Source organism: Pongo pygmaeus, chromosome 11 (assembly GCF_028885625.2).
Source record: "Pongo pygmaeus isolate AG05252 chromosome 11, NHGRI_mPonPyg2-v2.0_pri, whole genome shotgun sequence".
NCBI classification, from domain to species: domain Eukaryota; kingdom Metazoa; phylum Chordata; class Mammalia; order Primates; family Hominidae; genus Pongo; species Pongo pygmaeus.
Window position 1 is genome coordinate 132,875,901 of NC_072384.2, and position 20,157 is coordinate 132,896,057.

At 46.0% G+C, this 20,157-nt stretch overlaps 1 protein-coding gene across 4 annotated transcripts in view; it reads left to right on the plus strand.

Moving 5' to 3' along the window:
- Positions 1 to 20,157, plus strand: part of DIS3L2 (DIS3 like 3'-5' exoribonuclease 2) — a 373,065-nt gene that overhangs the window by 319,902 nt on the left and 33,006 nt on the right. For all 4 annotated transcript variants that reach the window (XM_054477505.2, XM_054477506.2, XM_054477507.2 and 1 more), the window contains exon 14: positions 15,819 to 15,898. In XM_054477505.2, coding sequence (XP_054333480.1) covers positions 15,819 to 15,898 — 80 coding nt within the window. The remainder of the gene's footprint in view (positions 1 to 15,818; positions 15,899 to 20,157) is intronic.

Genomic DNA, 20,157 nt, shown 5'->3' on the forward strand with positions numbered 1-20,157 from the left:
AGAAAGCAAGCCACATCACACAGTCAAAGTTGGCCTAGGAGCGGGGCACAAACTAGAAGAGGGTCCAGGTTTTATCACCTATCAGATGTGAGCTTAGGCTCTCTCGTCTTATGGGAAAGCACTGAACTGAGAGTCAGGGCTCCTGGGCTCAAGTATCAGGGCTGCAGTTGTGTGACCCAGAGCAAGCTTCTCAATTTCTGTGAGCCTCCAGCTTCCCAGCTGTAAAGTAGGCCTGGTAACTGCACCCACCCTATGAGGCTGTTAAGAGAATCCAGCAGAATGTGTTGATGTGCTTAGTATCATCTCTGATACCACGATCAATGTTATTATTTTATCTTTTCCCAGTTGTACCCCCAACTTTGTAGTCAGACCAATCTCTTATGTATTCATGGAACATTGAATATTCATTCTTATTTTCTCTGCTTTTGATCATTTATTCCTTCAAGAATTATTATTGAGCACCTGTTTTGTTGAAAATTCTGGAAGGCACTAGGGATACATTGATGGACATGATCCATGTGGTCTTTGCCCCGGGAGAGCTAAAGGTCTGTTTTTTTCCCCATCACCTGGAATCTCTCCTGAGTGCATCCATCGTTCAGATCCTTGCTGTCCTGCCAGGCCTCAGGCCTCAGGCCTCATCTACACCATGCAGGTCCCTCTACCAGATCATTCTCTAAGCTCCCTCAGTATTAGAGGCGGTGCAGCTCAGTCATCTCTGCCAACCTTTATTCCGAACCTCCCATGGGACCTGGCATGGAGCTGCGCACCACAGAGAGAATGCTTAGCAGGTGCTCGCCCACAGAACTGTGAAAGGAGAGCCCGAAGGAGACTTAGACAGGAGCCTTTTGAGGCTTTCATTTTACAGATGAAGTTCTGAATAAGGGCCCCGGACTAAATAATAGAAAGTGGCTATAAGGGTCCCCAACCCATTTTTAGTAGGATAATAATAGTTCTTATATTGATCTTAATTTTTGTTGTTGTTTTGGGTTTTTTTTCTTTATTTCTTTTCTGAAGTTTTTTGACTAGCTGACTGACATTTCCTCTTTTAACCTTTTACAGACCCTGAAAAAAGCTGTAGTTCTGGTCTTATTACTACTTAGCTGTGTGACTGGGCCACAACTGGGGGCAGGTTCATTGAATTGAAAAGGTGAAGCCAACCTGTCTCTCATCTGCTCTCCCTGAGTGGACTCACCTAGCACCTGCAGGCTCCAAGCTTGACATTGCCTGGAGGGAGCCCACACAGGCGTCCCCTTCCTCCAGTCCAGCCTCTCCACCTGCAACTGGGTGGGTCAGTCTACTCAGCTCTCACCTGATTCTTCAGCGCCCACCTTAATTGCCAGTGAGCCTTGAGGAGGCTGACATTCTTAATGCCATTTGCAGTTCTCTGTTAGAATCTAGAGAAGGGGAAAGGTAAATTGTTGCAACTTCCAGCCTCCAGCACAGTGTCCCTGTTTGTGGGAGAAGAAACAGCAAGTGTGGCCCAGTAGGAAATGCCAAGACTTTAGAGCCATATGGGTTTGAGTTCCATTTCCAGGTTGGCCGGGTGTTGATTTATATATGCCAGACCTTGGGCAGGTCAGTTACTTAACCTCCCTGAGCCTCAGTTCCCTCATCTTTAAGATAGGAGCAGTGATACCTGGACACTTGTTCCTGGCACAGTCTCTGGTTGCATGTGGAACCTGTGATTCCTACTGCTTATCACGGGGCCCTGCACTGCCTTAACTTAAAGCCTTTGTGGGGATCACAAAGAGTAAACTTACACTGGGGTTTCTCTACAGGGACTTAAAATCTAGTTGGGACAATATGATTGTTAAACAAGTACACAGCTAGAGACATGTTTCAACTTGAGAATAACTGAGAAGAATCAGGCCATGATAGAAGCAATTTTCATGTATCCAGACTGTCAGAAGTCAGCCCTCTGCCATGCTCTGACAGGCTGGGGTGGCCTCTTCCTTCCCCAAGCAGAGATTAATGGACAAGTTGTTACTAGTGCTGAGGTTCTGGGCAGCTTCCTTGTGGAGGCACATCTGTTGACCCAGCAGGGCTTTGGAAGCTTTTTCTTGAGTAGTGAGCTTCATCTAGTGGCATAGAGCCTCCCTGATGCTGGTGCTCTGGAGCTAGCGTCACTGGGGCATAAAATCAGGGCTGCCTTGTAATAGAAGACCCCGTGTCAGCACGGCCATAGGAGAGCAGTGTAGTGTTAGTGGGGCCACTGAGGCAGACAGCAAGGCTTTGAAGCATTGTATCTTCCTGCTGCGGCCTAAGGAGTCCTACAGAAAGCAAGCCACAGAGAGAGTGTTTCCCAGATACTGCTCAGGTAAAGAAATTGGACCTTATTGTTGTAGAAATTACTCAGGTTTTAGAGTGATCACATTTGGAAATATTGAGTCCCAATCAGCTTGTTCCAGCATGTCATGTTTTGAATTCTCATCTCAACTCATTATCAGGAATAACCTCTGGCCTTACTATATAATACATCAAGAACATCATTGAGTTTTTGCTATAGCTAGGCACTGTTATTATCTCTTTTTTACATAGGAGGCACCTAAGGTAAAAGAGATTACATACTAACAGGAAGTAAAGCCGGGATTCAAAACCCAGCAGCCTAAAGAGGCTGTACCCTTTACTTCTCTACTAAGTAGCCCCCTGTTATTGGGGTTTTGTTTTTGAGACAGAGTGTCACTCTTGCCCAGGCTGGAGTGCAGTGGCACAGTCTTGGCTCACTGTAACCTCTGCCTTCCAGGTTCAAGAGATTTCCTGCCTCAGCTTCCTGAGTAGCTGGGATTACAGGCGTGAGCCACCGCACCTGGCCTGTCATTGGTTGTTTTCATAGGTAGAAGTGTTCACAAGCAGAAGTTCCTTCCTCTTGTCAAAGGTCTGTTTCTCTGGCAGAAAGGTGGAAGCAAGAGCATAAATTCTGTCTAACAGGCAGAAAGGTAGACTAGAAGATCTAGACTAGACTAAAAAGTTAGACTTTGAGATCCTCTGTCTGTCCCCTGAGTTCTAGCCCTAGAGCCCCTAGAGAGATTACATGGCAGCTAGAGGGAAAACAAGTTTCTGTTTAATGAAAACATTCCCCTAAGATTATTGTGAAACTTATTTTTTTAACATTTAACATTGTGTCTAGTTTCTTAAATGATTTTCAACTGTGAGATTATCCAAGGATTTTTTTTTTATTACCAACGCTAATTTTTCATAGTTAGCATTACAAATAGAAAGTTTGTTCATTTTCCTTCTTTTTTTCCTTTCCTTCCCCCTTTTATTACATAGAGACAGGGCCTCACTCTGTTGCCAGGCTAGAGTGCAATGGCGTGATCATAGCCCAGTGCCGCCTCAAATTTCTGGGCTTAAATGACCCTCCCACCTCAGCCTCCTGAGTAGCTGGGACCACAGGTGCATGCCTGTGCTAATTTTTAAATGTTTTGTAGAGACGGAGGTCTCGCTGTGTTGCCCAGGCTGCTCTCAAACTCATAGCCTCCAGCAATCCTTCCATCTCAGACTCCCAAAGTGCTGGGATTACAGACGTGAGCCACCTCACCCAGCCCCATTTTCCTTCTTAATGGATCCTGGCCCTTCCAAATACCCTCCATTTGGTCTTTGTATTTCATGTTAACTGTAAACTTTTGTCTGTACTGTTTTAAACTTCACAATACGCATGGGTTCTTTGGTTTTTACCACAGTTAGAACAGCATCTCTTAAACTGATATGTCATTCTGTAAAGAAATAGACTATCTAAGACACAACTAATTATCTTGGAATAGGAACTTCAGGTAACCCAGGTACGGGCCCCATAGGTGTCCCTTCCAGATTGTTCTGAGCAACCAATTAAGAGATGTCAGATCAATGGGCATTTTGTGGCTGGATGGTAGTGGAAATGATTCTTCTACCAGGAGGTGCTGCTAAACCCCCTTGTTGCAGGTTGAAGCCAGGGTGTAGGAGCAGGGGAGCAGGCAGTTGGGGAAGGAGGTAGATTGGCTGCCCCAGGTCCAGAAGGGACCTGAGATGGCAGTGTAGTTCTGGAATATGTTATCCAGATATTTGGTCTTGTCTGGGAGGAAGGAAGCAGAATTAGCATGGAATCAAGTCATGAACTTTGATGGGAGCTCTTAGCTGTGTAAGACAGCCTTATGCAGGAGAACTCTTCATTGCCGCTTGGTTCTCATTAAAACATCTGAAGATGTGAGCACTGGTTCTTCTGAAATCATAGAGCTTCTCTTCTAACCAATATAGCAGGGGCTTATTTTGAGTGCTTTCTTCCAGCAAACCTAGAAAGTATCTCACATTCACCCGTAAAACAAACCATGAGGACAACCATAGAGGAACTCAGCTCTATTTCACAGGTAGAAAGTCTAGGACCATCAGAACCCCACCACCAACCCCAGAATCTGGGAGAGAACAGAGACAAGGTCAGAGCTGCTGGCTCCCCGCTTGGGGTTATATAACTCCCCGACTCCTCAAGTCCATGGAAACTGAGGCCAATTCCCTGGAAGATCATTCTGTTCTCTACTGTTTTTTCAAGAATACAGCCAGCTTGATCACTGGCTCTGAGTATTGTATGGGAATGTCCCGTTTTCTTTTTTTTCCATGGACTGAATGCCTACCATTATGGTCATTGTTTCATCAGTTTGTGTTTAAACTTGCCTGGATCTCATATTTTTATGTATGTTTGGCTTATATTTTGAAGAACTTTGCTTTGTTTGTATATACCCTCATCTGTTTCCAAAGAGATTTTGAGAGGGCTTACAACAAAGGAAATGAACAGTGAGCTGCATTTAAATAATAGAAAGACAGAAAATCAGAATGAAGGAGACGAGTGTCAGAAAGAATGTGACATCTGTAAGGGTGGGCACAGCTCCTGTGACTGGGCTTCATGTTTTCTGATTTCAGTATCACAGATGCAGTCGTTCTGCTTGGTGGGGTGGGGGAGGGAGAGTTTACAAGGTTATCTCTTACAACAAACTCCATTGAACATTGAGAATTATTTTTCCTAGCACCTAAAAGCAGCTTCTCACCTGAGGCTTGATATTGGAAATATTCAGTGTTACAACAGTGGACAGCGTTTGCATTTTGGGCAAATGAGGAAAGAGTTTTTTTTGTTTGTTTGTTTGTTTGTTTGTTTGGAAGACTCTTGTCCAGGCCTTGCCCAGTTACTGGGCCGTGTTCTTGCCTCTCTCATGTCGGGAGATCACAGTGGCACCATCTTGGCTCACTGCAACCTCCGCCTCCTGGGTTCAAGCGATTCTCCTGCCTCAGCCTCCCGAGTAGCTGGGATTACAAGCGCCCGCCACCACGCCCAGCTAATTTTTGTATTTTTAGTAGAGATGGGGTTTCACCATGTTGGCCAGGCTGGTCTTGAACTCCTGACTTCAGGCGATCCACCTGCCTTGGCCTCCCAAAATGCTGGGATTATAGGCATGAGCCGCCGCGCCCAGCCAGGAAAGAGATTTTATAAGGCTGTTTCTTAAGACAAAATCTGGTGAAAATAGAGGGACATACTAACCCATCTACACACAAACTATCCTCTATCCTAATCTGATTCTAGGATAAAGTGTAGACCATCTCTGAGTAGGTGGAGAGCCTGTCGCTTGGGCTACTTCTGTTTCCCTTCCCTTTGCTGAGTGTTTGACCAGGGCTGTGTAGCTATGGGAGGCTTCCACAAGGTCTGCAGCTTGGGTAGGACCACTGCTGAGGGCAGGACCACAAGCTTTATTTAGAAAGCAGATAGATAGGTAACAGTATATTCTATATGCAAGGAAATCTAGATAGCATCTTTCCCAGGTGCACAACCGTCTCTGTGCATTGGAAGGGGTGATACGCAGTTCCTGCAGTCAGCACTGACACTTTCCTGTGGAAGCAGCTTTGGGTAACTGCATTCCTTCAACAGTAGTTGGCCTGAGGCCCCTGAGCTCTGAGCACAAATGGTTTGATATGGTGATGTTCTAACGCAGTCATCCTCTTTGGCCATGAAAATCCTCAAAAATTCTCCAGCTTTGATTAGGATGAGCAGATTGGCTGCACTCTCTCTCCAGCTGGCTGCATGTGACACATGCAGATTTGCTCATCATGCTTTGTATTCACTGTTGCATATTGCTCAGGCATGTGAGAGGCAAGAACATGGCCCACTAACTGGGCAAGTCCTGATCGGGAAGCTGCTGAGGTAAAGGTGCTCCTGTTCTGCTAAAGGAGACCCTGGGATCAGGGACGAGCTCTTCCCTGCTGGGCTTACCCCGTAATACAGGCCGTGTGGGACAGTGGTGAGCTGAATTCTCCTGCCATAGAGGTGCTGGTGAGCAATGCAGTCACCTTCAGAAGAGGAGGCGGCTTGACCTGGGGGCATGAATGCTACCACTAGGCCCTTTTCTCCTGGGACTGGCTCCTTCCTACAGAGCAACCCTCCCTGTGGGTTGACCATAGCTCCAGAGACAGACATTTTTTTCTTCTCAGAAAGTAAAACCTCAGCATTGAAGAATCCTTGTCCTGTCATTTTTAACCTTAATGAGAACAGAACAAGCCTCTGGAACAAGGTGCAGCGCAGTCAGGAGAAGTAGCTTTAAGTGAAAACACAGCTGTGGGGTTTACAGACAGCGCTGCAGGGAGGCATCATCCAATGGGAGCGGCCAGCCTCGCTATAGACTTCCAACACTAATGAATCGGGAACTCCATGCTGAACAGGGTTTAGTTTGATGGGTCCCTGTGCCAGCAGAAGGATGTATTTTTCTTGAAAGACCAAGGTGCCAGAAATCTCCATGATTACGTTACTGGAGAAAGGTTCTTTTTTGTGGTTTGTGAAGTTGAGCGTCAGGACTGCAGGATTCTCTTGCTCTTTCTCACTCTTATTTTTTCCAGGTCAGAACCAGAGCTTGGGGTGGGGAGGAAAATCCTGCTGAATGAGCAAGTTCTTTCTTAAAAAGCTCTCTCCAAGTCCAAAAAGACTTCAGTGGACTTAGGAGAAAGAAATTTAATACATTGCCATAGAATCGTCATTAACCAAGTTAAAGCAAAGTCCACAGCATCTTTGTCTTATAAAAGAAAGCAAAAAGGAGATGGAAAAAAAGAAATTATACTTAGGAAATCCAAACCAAACAGTGAACACTAAAGAAGAAAAACTCAAGATCATCTCTGAAAATGTGATTTTCTTCTAATCAGATTTTTCTATTAAAAACCAAGGCTGCACGTAGAAGTCACTTTTCTGATCTTTTAAAGTCTGCCATAAATGGCATAGCTGAAATGTTTGAACTGTGCTAGGATTTACCACTTTCAGCTTAAGGAAGAGTTGGACACCCTGCAAGACCCAGTGGACTATGAGGGGAAGAGTCAACCGTGGAGAGGCTGGAGGCTTCCCAGGCCGGCCTTGACCTGTGTTTGAACCTTAGTCTTAATAACTAGCAGATTGAAGCAAATTCACAGGCCTCCTGGAGAACCCATGTTGGTTTGAACTGGAGCAATCCTGGCCAAATAACTCACACTGTACTCTTACCAGTGACCTCCCTCATTACACCCCTGTGAGGGGAGCTCTGAGCTAGCATCCTAGGTTCCCCTGCTCATTCATGGAGTAGACTGCGGAGAAAGCTGAATGGCTCTGTCCTGCTGGGTCTGTAAGTACCTTCCAGGAGACGGGCAGAGAGAGACTTGGTTGCCCATGAGAGGTCATCTTGGAGGTATTGTGAACAAAACAGGGAATTCCTAAACTTTTAAACTCATTTTTTGCCCTTCCAAGGTCAGGCCAGGACTTTTCCAAAGCCTCGAAACCTCTGATGTGGTGTCTTCCCTGACTGATGGAGTTTAGTGCCTAGTGGCCCTTGCATGACGTTCTCCAAGTGTGGCTGTTTGACAAAGCTGCCCGTGTGCCTGGGCCAGCCGAAGATCTACCTGCTCAGTAGCCCAGAGGGACCCCTGGCATGCTTGCCTAGCCACACTTTCCTGTCTTGTCCTGTCACTCTTCTGGTTATTCTTATGAATGTAGCCTGGCCCACTGTCTTCACCAGGCTGGGATCCAAAATAAGGTCACATGTCTTTTAATAGTTACATTAAAAGACTCAGTGGACACCCCTCCTCCTGCTTACCTAGGACATTCTTTCTGCCCCTAAGTTCTCCCTGAAGTGCCATCCCCAAGCAGCAATAATCTGAGCAGCCTGAGGAAGCTGTACATAGTCCTCAGTCACTCATTCTTGTTACCCACCTGTTGCCACCTGCTGGGAGGATCGCCTTGCTGTCTCCATTGTCATCCCACCCAGAGAGCTCAGAGGGGCGGAAGGACGGCCTCTCAAAGGCCCAACAACCCCAACAGGGCCTGCATCCCATGTTCCCACAGAGTCTGTGGAAGATTCTCCTCTCCCAAGGGTCCTAGTCCCTTCAACTCATCCAGGCTCCTGGAGCTCACCCACACGATTCTTTAAGGCCAGTTACCCAGGGGCCCCACCCTAGAGCAAGAGGCCTAGGTCCAAAGGGGTCCCAGTGGTAGTCTCATGCTCTGGCTGCCTGGAGCCTGCCCTCCTGTGTGACCTCAGCCTGAGCCCCTGAAAGGAGAAGGCTCTTCCATTTTCTGCCCTAGGGAGACTGACCTTTCCTTGTTGGGATGAAAGCCTTGCCTCTAACTGAACCCATTTGAAGGCTTCCGCCCTCTGCTGGTGGAAGCTGACAGAGCAGCCTTGTTGTTGCCTCTTGGGTCCTTCACTTTCTTCCCTCTTCACTCAATACCAGGACCGTTGTGCAGCTGGAAACTGTCCACCCAGGGAAGCCTATTCCTGGGGAAAGGATTGGGTAGTGGTGAGCTCTCCTGCTTGACATGGCAGCTGCCTCTGGAGAGAGAAAGACCTTGTGAAGTCTGAGTGGCTGCCATTCTTGCAGGCTGACTTCCCAAGCTGAGCCGCTCTGTGGGTGGTCCCTGCAGGTGGTGATTAGGGCCAGAGCGCTGCTGCTGCCTGGTTCCTTGCCGTGCCTGATAGGTAGAAAGTATCTAGTGAGCATTGTTGAGGGAAGGAGCTTGTGCCTCTTGAGGGTGCTGACAAGATGGCAACACCTGAACACTGAGAGTGTCTGAGCCACAGCTGGTCATCTGGTGGCAATTACTGAGCAGGAGGTAGATGTGAGGCAGAATTTATTTACTGAAGAGAAAGAAATTCTTTTGAAGGGATGACATTGGACACCTGCTGTGACAGTGATAAGGACACCGAGTGCCCAGGAGACCTGGTGAAGCCACCCTCGGATTCTTTGGGGGAAATACCTCTGGCATTCCAGCGAAGGGGAAAACAAAAGATCAAGGCCACTTTGACAGAGGAGGGACGGGCAGGAAGGGCTCCCCTGGAAGCAGGTGGAGCATGAGGAAGGGCACAGAGGCCTGAGAGAGCCTGGCCTGCTCTGAACCCCTCAGGGAAGTGGACCGCATCAGGGAGTGCATGGAGCTCTGCAGGAGCAGGATAGCGACCCTTCCCTGTCCTGTAAGACTCCTGCTGTCTGTCCTGAGGGCCTCCCTGGCTGGCACACCCTCCCAAGCACAGGCCCACCTCTTTCCATTGCTCTGTTACTGTCTATATTTGTTCATGTGAACAACCAACCTCCAGAGAGCCTGGGCTGTGTTGAATTCACTTTTATATCTCCAACAGCAGGAAGCCATCAAAGGTACTAAAGAAGGAAGTGTTACCAGGTATGCTTCAGGAAAATCACAGCTATGTTCTAGAGAGCGGATTAGGAGAACAGAGCCAAAGGAGTAGGAAGACACATTGTGTGTCAGTGTCCTTAGGAGAAGCATGAGCACAAATTACGCAAGGGCAGTAGAGGGCCCGGAGGTGGCAGGGACCAGGCCTGCCTCCACCAAGGCGCTGGCTGCCCACTTTGTCAGTCTTTGGAGTCTGTGTCCTCCATGACTTGGCTCCCTTCTCAGGCTGGTAGCAAGCTGGTTGCAGCAGTTCTGGCCCGCGTGACCAGAAGCACTCAACAAGCATCCCCTTGTACCTCATTGGCCTCGGTTGGGTCACACATCCATTCCTGAACCAGTTTCTAGGGCCAGGAAATGCCATGCCCTGATTGGCTTAGGTTTCTTACCTCAGAGCTGTCACGTCCAGCCCTGGAGCTAGAGGTTGGGTCTGCTTCCCCCTGGACTCCCTAGACTGGGGAGCAGGACAGGGGAATGACTAGCTGAGTGAAAGTAGGCCATCCTTAGCAAGGAGGAAATGCCTGCTTAGCTATGCATCCGTGTTTGCTACAGGAACCAGATGGACCAATTCATTCATCTATTGAACCTTGTACATGGTAAGCACCTACACACCAGTAGGGACATACTTTGTGGAAACAGCATACCATCATCCTGGGTGAATTTCAGTCCTCATGAAGGATCCCCCACCCTCATCCCTACCCAGACCCTTGGCTCTCCATTCCTTGATTTCTTTTTGGATCTTGTCTTTGACCAGCCATATCCAAGGTCAGACACACGGCTTGCTCTCTGACCATGGCCTCAGCCCCTTCAACTCCCTTATCCAGTGACTCCCACACTCCTCTCCTTGACCTCTCAGACACTACACCCAGTGATTAGCAACACGGACCACACTTCAGCTGTGCCACTTACTTGGTAATTTGGGCCAAATACTTAATAAACTCTCCTGTAACATAGAGGTAGGAACCAGCTTTGCAGGGCTGTTGCGAGGATTAAAGAAGATCAGCGTGAGAGATGCTTAGGACAGAGGACGTGCTTAATAAATATTAGCTCCATTCCAGACATCTGTCACCCAGCCACTTCTGTTTTCTTCCCATCACCCTCTTTCCCATTTATTTCCTTCCTGTTCCCCCGTAGGTCTCCTGGTCCATATGCTGCCGTATCGTATCTCCACTCCCTTACCCCTTATTCTTCCCTGAAACCTTCTTGGCAGATATTCAGCTTGGACCAACCTAACTTTCTTCACACTAATGTCTAGGTTGCTAGAAAAAAATTAACAGTGGGACAGATGCTTGCTACAGTAACTTCAGATCCTGTGGCGTCAGGGGGATCCGAATACTCCCTGGCAATCCTTATGCTCTGCCCAGGTCAATTGTTTTTCCTATTCTCCAAAGGAGCAATTTCAAACCTTCATCACTTTCCTCAAACTCCTTCCCCCATCACACTCCCCATTCTTTGCAGAAAATTTGTCTCCTAATTTTCAGGAAAGAACCCAAAAAATCATACTAGGACATTCTAAATCCCCCCTGCCCAATCCACAGATCTCACTGTTACCCCTGCCCATCTTCCTTCCTCCTGCAGCCGAGAAAGGGGTTCCACTTTTGTGTTGGAGCCAATCCCTTGTCATCTCAGAGACCTCTAATCTGCAGTTCTGTCTCTCTTAATGTCTTCTACCCCACCATCCATAGTGCCTTCTTCCTGTCAGCATTAACAAGTCTCTGTCATCTTTAAATACACTCCCTTCAAACACCTTCAGTACACTCCCACATCCTCTCATCCTTTCCCATTCCATTTCATGAATCTTGCCTCTTCCCTAGCACTGTCTAATTTGCTAAAAGAGTTGTATTCACTCATGATCACCATTTCCTGGCTTTCTACTCATTTTTCAACCTGTCACCCCTGATCTCTGCTCCCAGCACTCCCTGCAAGAGTCTTTTCTGATAGATCCAAAAGATTCCTTGTTTGGGAATGTTCTCTGTTACTTGACCTCTTAGAAGGATTTAACGCTGCTGACTACGCCCTCCTTGAGGCATGTTGTCTCCTTGGCTTCTATAATGTCAGAACTCAGAACTCTATAGCCACTCCCCAGTTTCTGTTTTCCAGCTCTTAAATACAGGTGTTTCTCAGGATTCTATCCAGGGCCTTCTTATCCCTCCAGGTTAAAATCTTGCTTATAAATTTCAGAACTGTATATTCAGCAGCCTACTGGCCATCTCCACTAGATGCCTCTGAGGTATGTTAGAATCCGCAATCTCAAATTGAACTCAAACTCTTCTCCCAAACCTATTGTTCTTCCTTGTCAGGGTGAGTAGCAATAGCATCTGCCCTGCAGCCTGAGCCAGAGAATCCTGAACACTATTGTTGACTCTTCCCTCTCTCACTGACTTTATCTCCAGACCATCACCAAGTAGTGTAATGCTGGTGAGGTGAAAGGATTGTGGATTTTGATTAAAATTCCAGTTCTAATTGTGGTTTGCACAAACTACTTAATCTTTCTCAGCCTCAAGTTCCTCGTCTGTTTAAAGGAAATAGCAATACCTAATTTAAGTGATTGTTGTCAGGATAAAGGAAAGCCTTTACTTGGTAGGTGATATGGTTTGGCTCTGTGTCCCCACTCAAATCTCACCTTGAATTTTAGTAATCCCCACATGTTGTGGGAGGGACCCAGTGGGAAGTAATTGAATCATGGGGGTGGGCTTTTCCTGTGCTGTTCTCATGGTAGTGAATAAGTCTCACAAGATCTGATGGTTTTATAAATGAGAGTTTCCCTGCACAAGCCCTCTTGCCTCTCGCCACGTAAGACTTGCCTTTGCTTCTCCTTTGCCTTCCACCATGATTCTGAGGCCTCCCCAGCCATGTGGAACTGTGAGTCCATTAAACCTCTTTCCTTTATAAATTACCCAGTCTCAGGTATTTATTTTTAGCAGTGTGAGAACAGACTAATACAGTAGGCATTCCGTAAACGTGAGTCCTCCATTTAGTAAACATGACTGCTCTTCTGTTCCAGTCCTCTCTCTCCCCTACCCTATCACCACCTCTGCTGACTTGCCTTATTGTTGAATTGGTGTGAACATAGTTTCCTGACTTTGAGAATCCCTCTGCAATTAGATTTCCCATAGTTCCTTCATGACTAAGGACTAAGTGCTGGTCAACACAGCATTGTGTGGGGTCTGGGAGGCAGATGCCAGATGTCACTGGCACATAGTTAGATATGTATGTACTCCCAAGTCTTTTCTCTTAGCTGTCTCCAACGCCACTGCACCTCCGTAAGCCAAATCTTCATCATCTCATTGGGCTACTGCAGCAGCCCCCTCTAAGGCCTTTCTCCATGCCCTCTCTCACTTCAGCCCTTCTCTACCTGACCATCAGAGCTGGTCTTTCTGCCCTGAAACCTACCATGGCTTCTCTCTTCTGGTGAAGTCCACACACTCCTACATGCAGCCTGCCTTGCCAGCTCATCTCCCTTGTGTGCCTGTGCCAGCCCAGTGTAAGTCCTCTCTGACCCAGTGACACCTTTCATGATAAGGGAGCAAGAAGGATGCTTAGATACTGGTTGAGAAGCTGAATACTATACTTCTTGGGTCCAGTGGCTGGTAGGACAGGCATAAGACACTCAACTAAGACCAGCTGTCTAGAAAACAGGGACCAAAAGACACAGGAAACCCAGGAGGGCTTAGAATTCTGTAGGAATCACCAGTCATAAAATAAGGAGGAAAACCTATTAGTCTTCTGTCAGAGCAATGTATGCTTATGAAGAATTTGGAAAATGCAAAGAAAGTAATCACCTGGAACCTCTCACCTAGTGATAGGCACTGTTGCCGTTTAGGTATGTTCCTTCCAAGTCTTTTTTTTTGAGACAGACTCTCGCTATGTCGCCCAGGCTGGAATGCAGTGGCAAAATCTTGGCTCACTGCAACCTCCACCCTCCAGGTTCAAGTGATTCTTGTGTCTCAGCCTCCCGAGTAGCTAGGACTACAGGTGCATGCCACCACACCCAGCCAATTTTTTGTATTTTAGTAGAGATGGGGTTTTACCATGTTACTCAGGCTGGTCTTCTGAGCTCAGGCAATCCACCCACCTCGGCCTCCCAAAGTGCTAGGATTATAGGCATGAGCCACCGCATCTGGCCTCAGTCTTTTCTTCTAGGAAGTCTTTGTCCTTTTTTACATAGTCTTCATGGTACACTGTATAATCAAGTGTGCGTGTGCATCCTGCTTTATCTCATCTGTCCAACTTATTTTTCCTGGGTTAGTAAAAATTCTTCCTAAGCCATGTAATGACTGCCTGCTATTCCATGTGTGACTATAGGATAGTTTGTTTAACCTTTTGCTACTGCTGGACTTTTTAGTGTTTCCAATAAATAACACTGGGGGGAACAGTTTTGCAAATAAAACTTTTCTTCCTACATTTCTGATAATTCTTCTAAGCTATAAATTCATAACTTAAATCACTGAGTCAAATGATATGAAAATTTCTAAGCAATGCAGACTCAAAATGGACAGAATGAATATAGACCTGACCTCAGCTGCAAAGAGAGAGGTAAAGAGAAAAGGGTTGTAACTAATAGATTCTTTTAAAATTATTTTTTACTTCACAAAGGAGAGGGCTGGGAAGATTCAAGTGGTGCTCTGTAGGGCATACATGCCTTTGACTTGAAGTTCTGGCTTCATGATGGTCGAGAAGGGCTTGTTTCTGCTTTTGTGTTTTCATCTGGGTCAGTTAGAGGACAAACCATTCCTATGAGTTCCTTTCCCACTAAGGAAGAGAAAAATTGTCCAGTATCTAATGATGCAGATCATTGGCTATGTTTGCAGCCTTGTAGTTAAAAAAAAATTATCATAATGTATCCTCCTAATGTGCAGCTAATTTTAGTTAAAGTTTCCCTAGTGCTTTAAAAACCCCGTGAATTTATAAACATGGCAGTTGGCTTGCATTTGGAACATTAAAGCTGTCATAACCAGCTGGCTGTAGCAGGGCATGCTGCACCTCCTTGAGCTCTGTTGGAAGTTCAGCACTCACCTGAGCACTGACCTCTGGAATCCAGAAAGAAACCAGAGTCCCTGTTCATGATCTTCCATAACTGAAGAAAGCTAATGAGTGTCTCAAAGTTAACATGTCCAAAGTCAAACCTTTGACTCCCTATCAGTCCCCAAATTCAGTCTTTCTCTCAGCAGTGGATCAGCCACCTGACTGGTGATTCAGATTCAAAAGCTTGAACCGTCCTTGATTTCTTCCTTTCTTTCCTTGCCACTGCCAACATCAAATCCACCAGCATATCCTGTTGATTCGACTTCTAAAATATACCTCAAATTGTCCATTTCTCTCACTCTATCCCAGCCCCCCTGGCCACTCTCCTGACTCTGTAGTGGCTGCCTCCTGCAGGATGTTGCTTCTGCTCTGTGGTCTGTGGTCTGCCGTATGCACTGTAGCCAGAGGGGTCTTGCCGAAATAGAATTCTGACTGCCTCATCTACTCCTTCTTTTTCTCTTCTTTGCTGTTAAGGTAAAGTCCAAAAATTCCAGTGTGGCCAAGAAGGTCCTCCCCAGAGTCATCAACCATGTCCCTGGATCTATCAGGGCCCAACTTCACCAGCCATCCTGCAGCTCCTGCCCCAGGGCTTCTGCACTTACTGTGCTCTCTCCCCAAGGAGAACGCTCTCCACTCCCCCTCCCTCCTCCTCCTGATTTAGAGGAGCGTTCCCTTCTACCCATTCTATTCAGGTCAGGCTCTTCACTTTCATAGAAACATGGGGATTTTTTCTTGCTTCAGAGAGCCTATTTTAATTTGAAGTTCTACACATATATGCACATTCATTGGTGTGATCACTTGATTGCTGTCAGCCTTCTCTGCTAGATGGTAAGACCCATGGAAAGAGTCTGCTGTCACTGTTCTTTCCCTCTCAGCTAGCTCATGTCTAGCACAAGATAGGTGCTTAATAAACGTATTGGTTGCATGCCAAATGAACAAGTAGAGTCTTGCTGACGGTCGTCATTGATGATGGGGTCCTTGTAAGGTGTGGGCTCTTCCCGGAGTGGGCAAGCCCAGGTTCTCCACAACACATTGACTTGAGGGAATGTGACTTTGTTTGATTTTATTTTTTTCATTTCAGCTATTGGAGTGAATAGAGCATGCTGCCTAAAACTTCTTTTTCTCTTCTCTCTCTCTTCAGCTAAAGCTTGCTTTCACTCTGGACCACGAGACTGGATTGCCTCAAGGATGTCATATCTATGAGTACCGCGACAGCAACAAGTAAGCCACTCAGTGGGAAAGAGTGTCACTTCACATGTGTGCAGCAGTGGTGCCTGTGGGCTTTCTGACACTGAGCTTCCATTGCTAAGTGGTCATCAGGAAGGGAATACATCTTTTACTATACTAGAAAATAGCTGGCACAGAAATAGTCCTCTTGTAAGATATCTTTGCCCCTAAGTATAGAACTTGGAGCACTTGTAGAGGAGCAGTTGTGGTGTATTAGAAGTAGATGCTGAAGCAGACCTTCTTTCAAGGCTGCAGATGTCCCCCAGACCCTCCCCACTCTTGGTCTCCAGTCATGTGCCTGCTTGTTTGGTTCACTATGTGACTTTGGCTTTGTTGTAGTTCTCAGTCACTATCTGTCTATACTTAGGTTTATGGGTTTTGTTGTGATTATCTACCTTGTAAATTTTATATTAATGGTTGGGAGATTTCTGGGTACTTGCAGAGATTTAAATTGGTGGCCTTATTGGAAAGGTGGCACCTTGCATACTTTCATAGCACCTCCTTCCCCCATCATATACTGCTCCTTTTTTTTTTTTTTTTTTTGAGACAGGTTCTTGCTCTGTCACTCGGGCTAGAGTGCAGTGATAGAATCATGGCTCACTGCAGCCCGAAACTCCTGGGCTCAAGTGATCCTCCCACCTGTTTCCCGAGTACCTGCTACTACAGGTGCACACCACCATGCCCAGCTAATTTTCTAAATTTTTAGTAGAGACATGGTCTCTCTATGTTGCCCAGGTTGGTCTTGAACTCCTGAGCTCAAGCGATTCTCCCACCTCGGCCTCCCAAAGTGCTGGGATTACAGGTATGAGCCACCACACCCAGCCGCAGACTGCCTCCTTGACTGTGTATTTTTGTTTGTGAGACAGTGAAAGTGGTGGTGAATGAGGCACAGGAATTGTGCCCCGATGATGACAGTGATGGTAATGACGGCGGCTACCATTGAGCACCTCCTATGTATTAGGCACAGTACTGGGGACTTTACATTCGTTATATCATTTAATCTTCGTAACAGCCCCGGTGTGTTATTTTATTATTGTCATATTTGCAGAAGCTAAGGTCTAGGGAACTAAAGTAATTCACTGAGGGTAACTTGCCACAGCTGTGAGAAGCAGAGTCAACATTATCATGTTTACTCTGGGGAGAGAATAGATGGAAAACAAGTGACCCGTATTGCTACTTAGAAACCCCAGTCCATGACAAGAGCAGTCCCAACCTGGACTTAAGGAGAATGTACTCTGGTCTCATTGTCTAAATATCCAGGCTGTTTAATTTCATTCAGTGGAAGGAAACAAATAGGCACATGCCAGTAGAACTGTCTACTGTCTGTGACCTTCCAGAAGAGAAACCTCTGCCTTTCTCAAGACCTCTGGCGCTGTTTTGGGTAGAAGAGAGGCTACTGGGTGCCCTCATTACCACATCTCCACTGGGATTACCTTCAAGACGTGATGACTGTTTGTAATTTATCTTTAGGAGAATGCCATAGTAACTGGTGTGTACCCCTAATTAATCATAAGAAGGATTGACCAGACATCCTTTAACAATTCTTGCTGGACTCTCTGCTATTTGGGAAAAGGTTGAAGAGTGTTTATTCAGTGGGAGAAGGGCGCCAGCTCTCTGTCCTTTAAGTTTATGTCTTAGCTGTTCACATATCCGGTGGCAACAACTTACGTTGTCTTTGACTGTGAGAAGAGAAAATAGCCTAGCTCTTTTTTTTTTTCTTTAATAGAAGCAGTGTCTCATGATGTTCCCTAGGCTGGTCTTGAACTCCTGAGCTCAAGCCATCCTCTTGCCTCAGCCTTCGAAAATGCTGCGATTACAGGTGTGAGTCATCCCGCCCAGCCTAGCTCTGTGTCTTGGTCGATCCATAGCTCCTAGCATATTATCAGACCAAGCAATGTAAGAAGATAACTTAGGGTTTATAAAGATGAATAAGTTTTGGCCCCCAAAGACCTCTAAAAGAAAATATTTGTGTAGGAAATCAGATAGAAGCCATGATCTAGAAAAGTATGGTGATCAGCATGTTCTCACTGAACAATGAGAACACTTGGACACAGGAAAGGGAACATCACACACCAGGGCCTGTGGTGGAGTGGGGGGAGGGGGGAGGGATAGCATTAGGAGATATACCTAATGTAAATGACGAGTTAATGGGTGCAACACACCAACATGGCACATGTATACATATTTAACAAACCTGCATGTTGTGCACATGTACCCTAGAACTTAAAGTATAATAGTTAAAAAAAAAAGAAAAAAAAGAAAAGTATGGTGATCAAATGCTTTGGTGACTGCTTTCTCTGGTTCTCTCTTGCTTGTATTAGAGTCAGTCTTAAGGTTCATTCTCAATCCTTAGACAACTTTCCTAACCTCTCTGAGCCTCTAGTTTCTTTTCTTTTCTTACTCTTTTTTTTTTTTTCTATTTTTTGAGACAGTCTTGCTTTTGTCGCCCAGCCTGGAATGCAATTGCATGATCTCAGCTCACTGCACCGTCCGCCTCCTGGGTTCAAGTGATTCTCCTGCCTCAGCCCCCGAATAGCTGGGATTACAGGTGCCCGCCACCACACCTAGCTAATTTTTGTATTTTTAGTAGAGATGGGGTTTCACCATGTTGATGAGGCTGGTCTTGAACTCCTGACCTAGGTGATCCACCTGCCTTGGCCCCCCAGAGTGCTGGGATTATAGTCATGAGCCACCACGCCCGGCCTGAGCCTCTAGTTTCTTCATCTGTAGGATGAGGTAGGATTAATAGTAGGATTAATTATTAATTGTTAATTAATTATTAATAGTAGGATTAATAATACCTCTCTGGCAGAGTTGCATGGGGCTGTCTGGCCGGGATATCATGTTGAAGTGTGTCATCACCAGTCTCACATATAGAATGCCCATAGGAAGTGCTTGTTGCCTCTTCTTCCCAAAGAGAAAAACCGGCTCATGACTTCCATCTTCCCAGAAAGTCTTCTGCCAACAGTGTACTCATGAGGGAAGAGGCTGGCGTGCCTGCCATTCACAGCCTTCGGTTGTGTATGACGCTCTGTCAAAGGCAGACTCCTCTCCTCACTCATGAGTTGTGAAGTACGGAGGACCCCAAAATCCTGACTATGACTTCTTGTCTCCCCCAGACCCTTCCCTGTTTGTGTTCCTCTGTTTCCATTTAGGGTCATTTTCCCTACAATGCCTGAATACAAATATTGGCATAATAGTGTTATTTAGGAAATAAAGATACTCAGCCTAGACCCTTAAGGGGCCCATGTTGTCTCAGGCCAAGTAACATGAAGACAACACCAGCAGAGAGAGGAAATTCTACAGATGAAAAAGCTAGCTTGAATATTAGTTTGGTACAACTGATTATTGAAACTACTGCTTTTCCTTTTTGGATATTCCCTGCAGTACAATTTGTAATCACTTTAGCATTCATCTCTGTTTGCCAAATTCAATCCATCAGCAGAAAAAGTTGTTCTGAATAAGTGCTGAGGCTGTTGGATGGTTCTCCCAAATAGTCTTTCCTTTCAAATGGAATGGCCCGGAAAATGGGCACTCCATTTTTATATTTTCTGGATTCTTTTATCAGCCCTCGATTAATGGGATTCAGTATCAAAAGCAGGTAAAGTTTTCTGCAACAGAGAAGAAGAATGTGGCCCTCAGGTCCATGGGTGGTGTCTGATAGTTTTGATCCTTGGCTCTATGTCATCCTGTTCTCCTTTCACAGAAAGGAGCTAATCTCTGCCTCTGGGGTCCAGGGAGGACAGTCCCTAGGACTTGTCCATTTCTGATAGGACTTGGACCCTGCCTTCTCTAAGGCTAGGGGTACAGCTGTCGGGTAAATATTCTTAAAGCTCTGAGATCATTAGAAGAAAGAGAGAAGCTGTCCTATTGTGCCTTGGGTTCAACTAGTAAAGCTCTCCACCTTGAATTATTCTGTCAGCCTCCCAAAAGCTGTTCCAATCTGTATCTAAGAGGTATGATGCCTCACACCACCTGGCAGACGCCACCAGTCACCACCCGTGGACCCACGGGTGGTGACTGGTTTTTTTTTTTTCTCTGTTGCAGAAAACTTTACCTGTCTTTAACACTAAATCCAGTTAATCAAGGAGTGATCGAGAGTCATTTTTGTCAAATTGAAGTTTGGAGATCTCTTGATATAGGGCAAGGAACAAGGCCTTCAAGAGTGAATAAGTGATTTGTGAGAATTCAGTTACACATTTATGAAGCCCCTGCTCTGTACAGTGTGTTACATGGGGGAGGCAAAAATATGC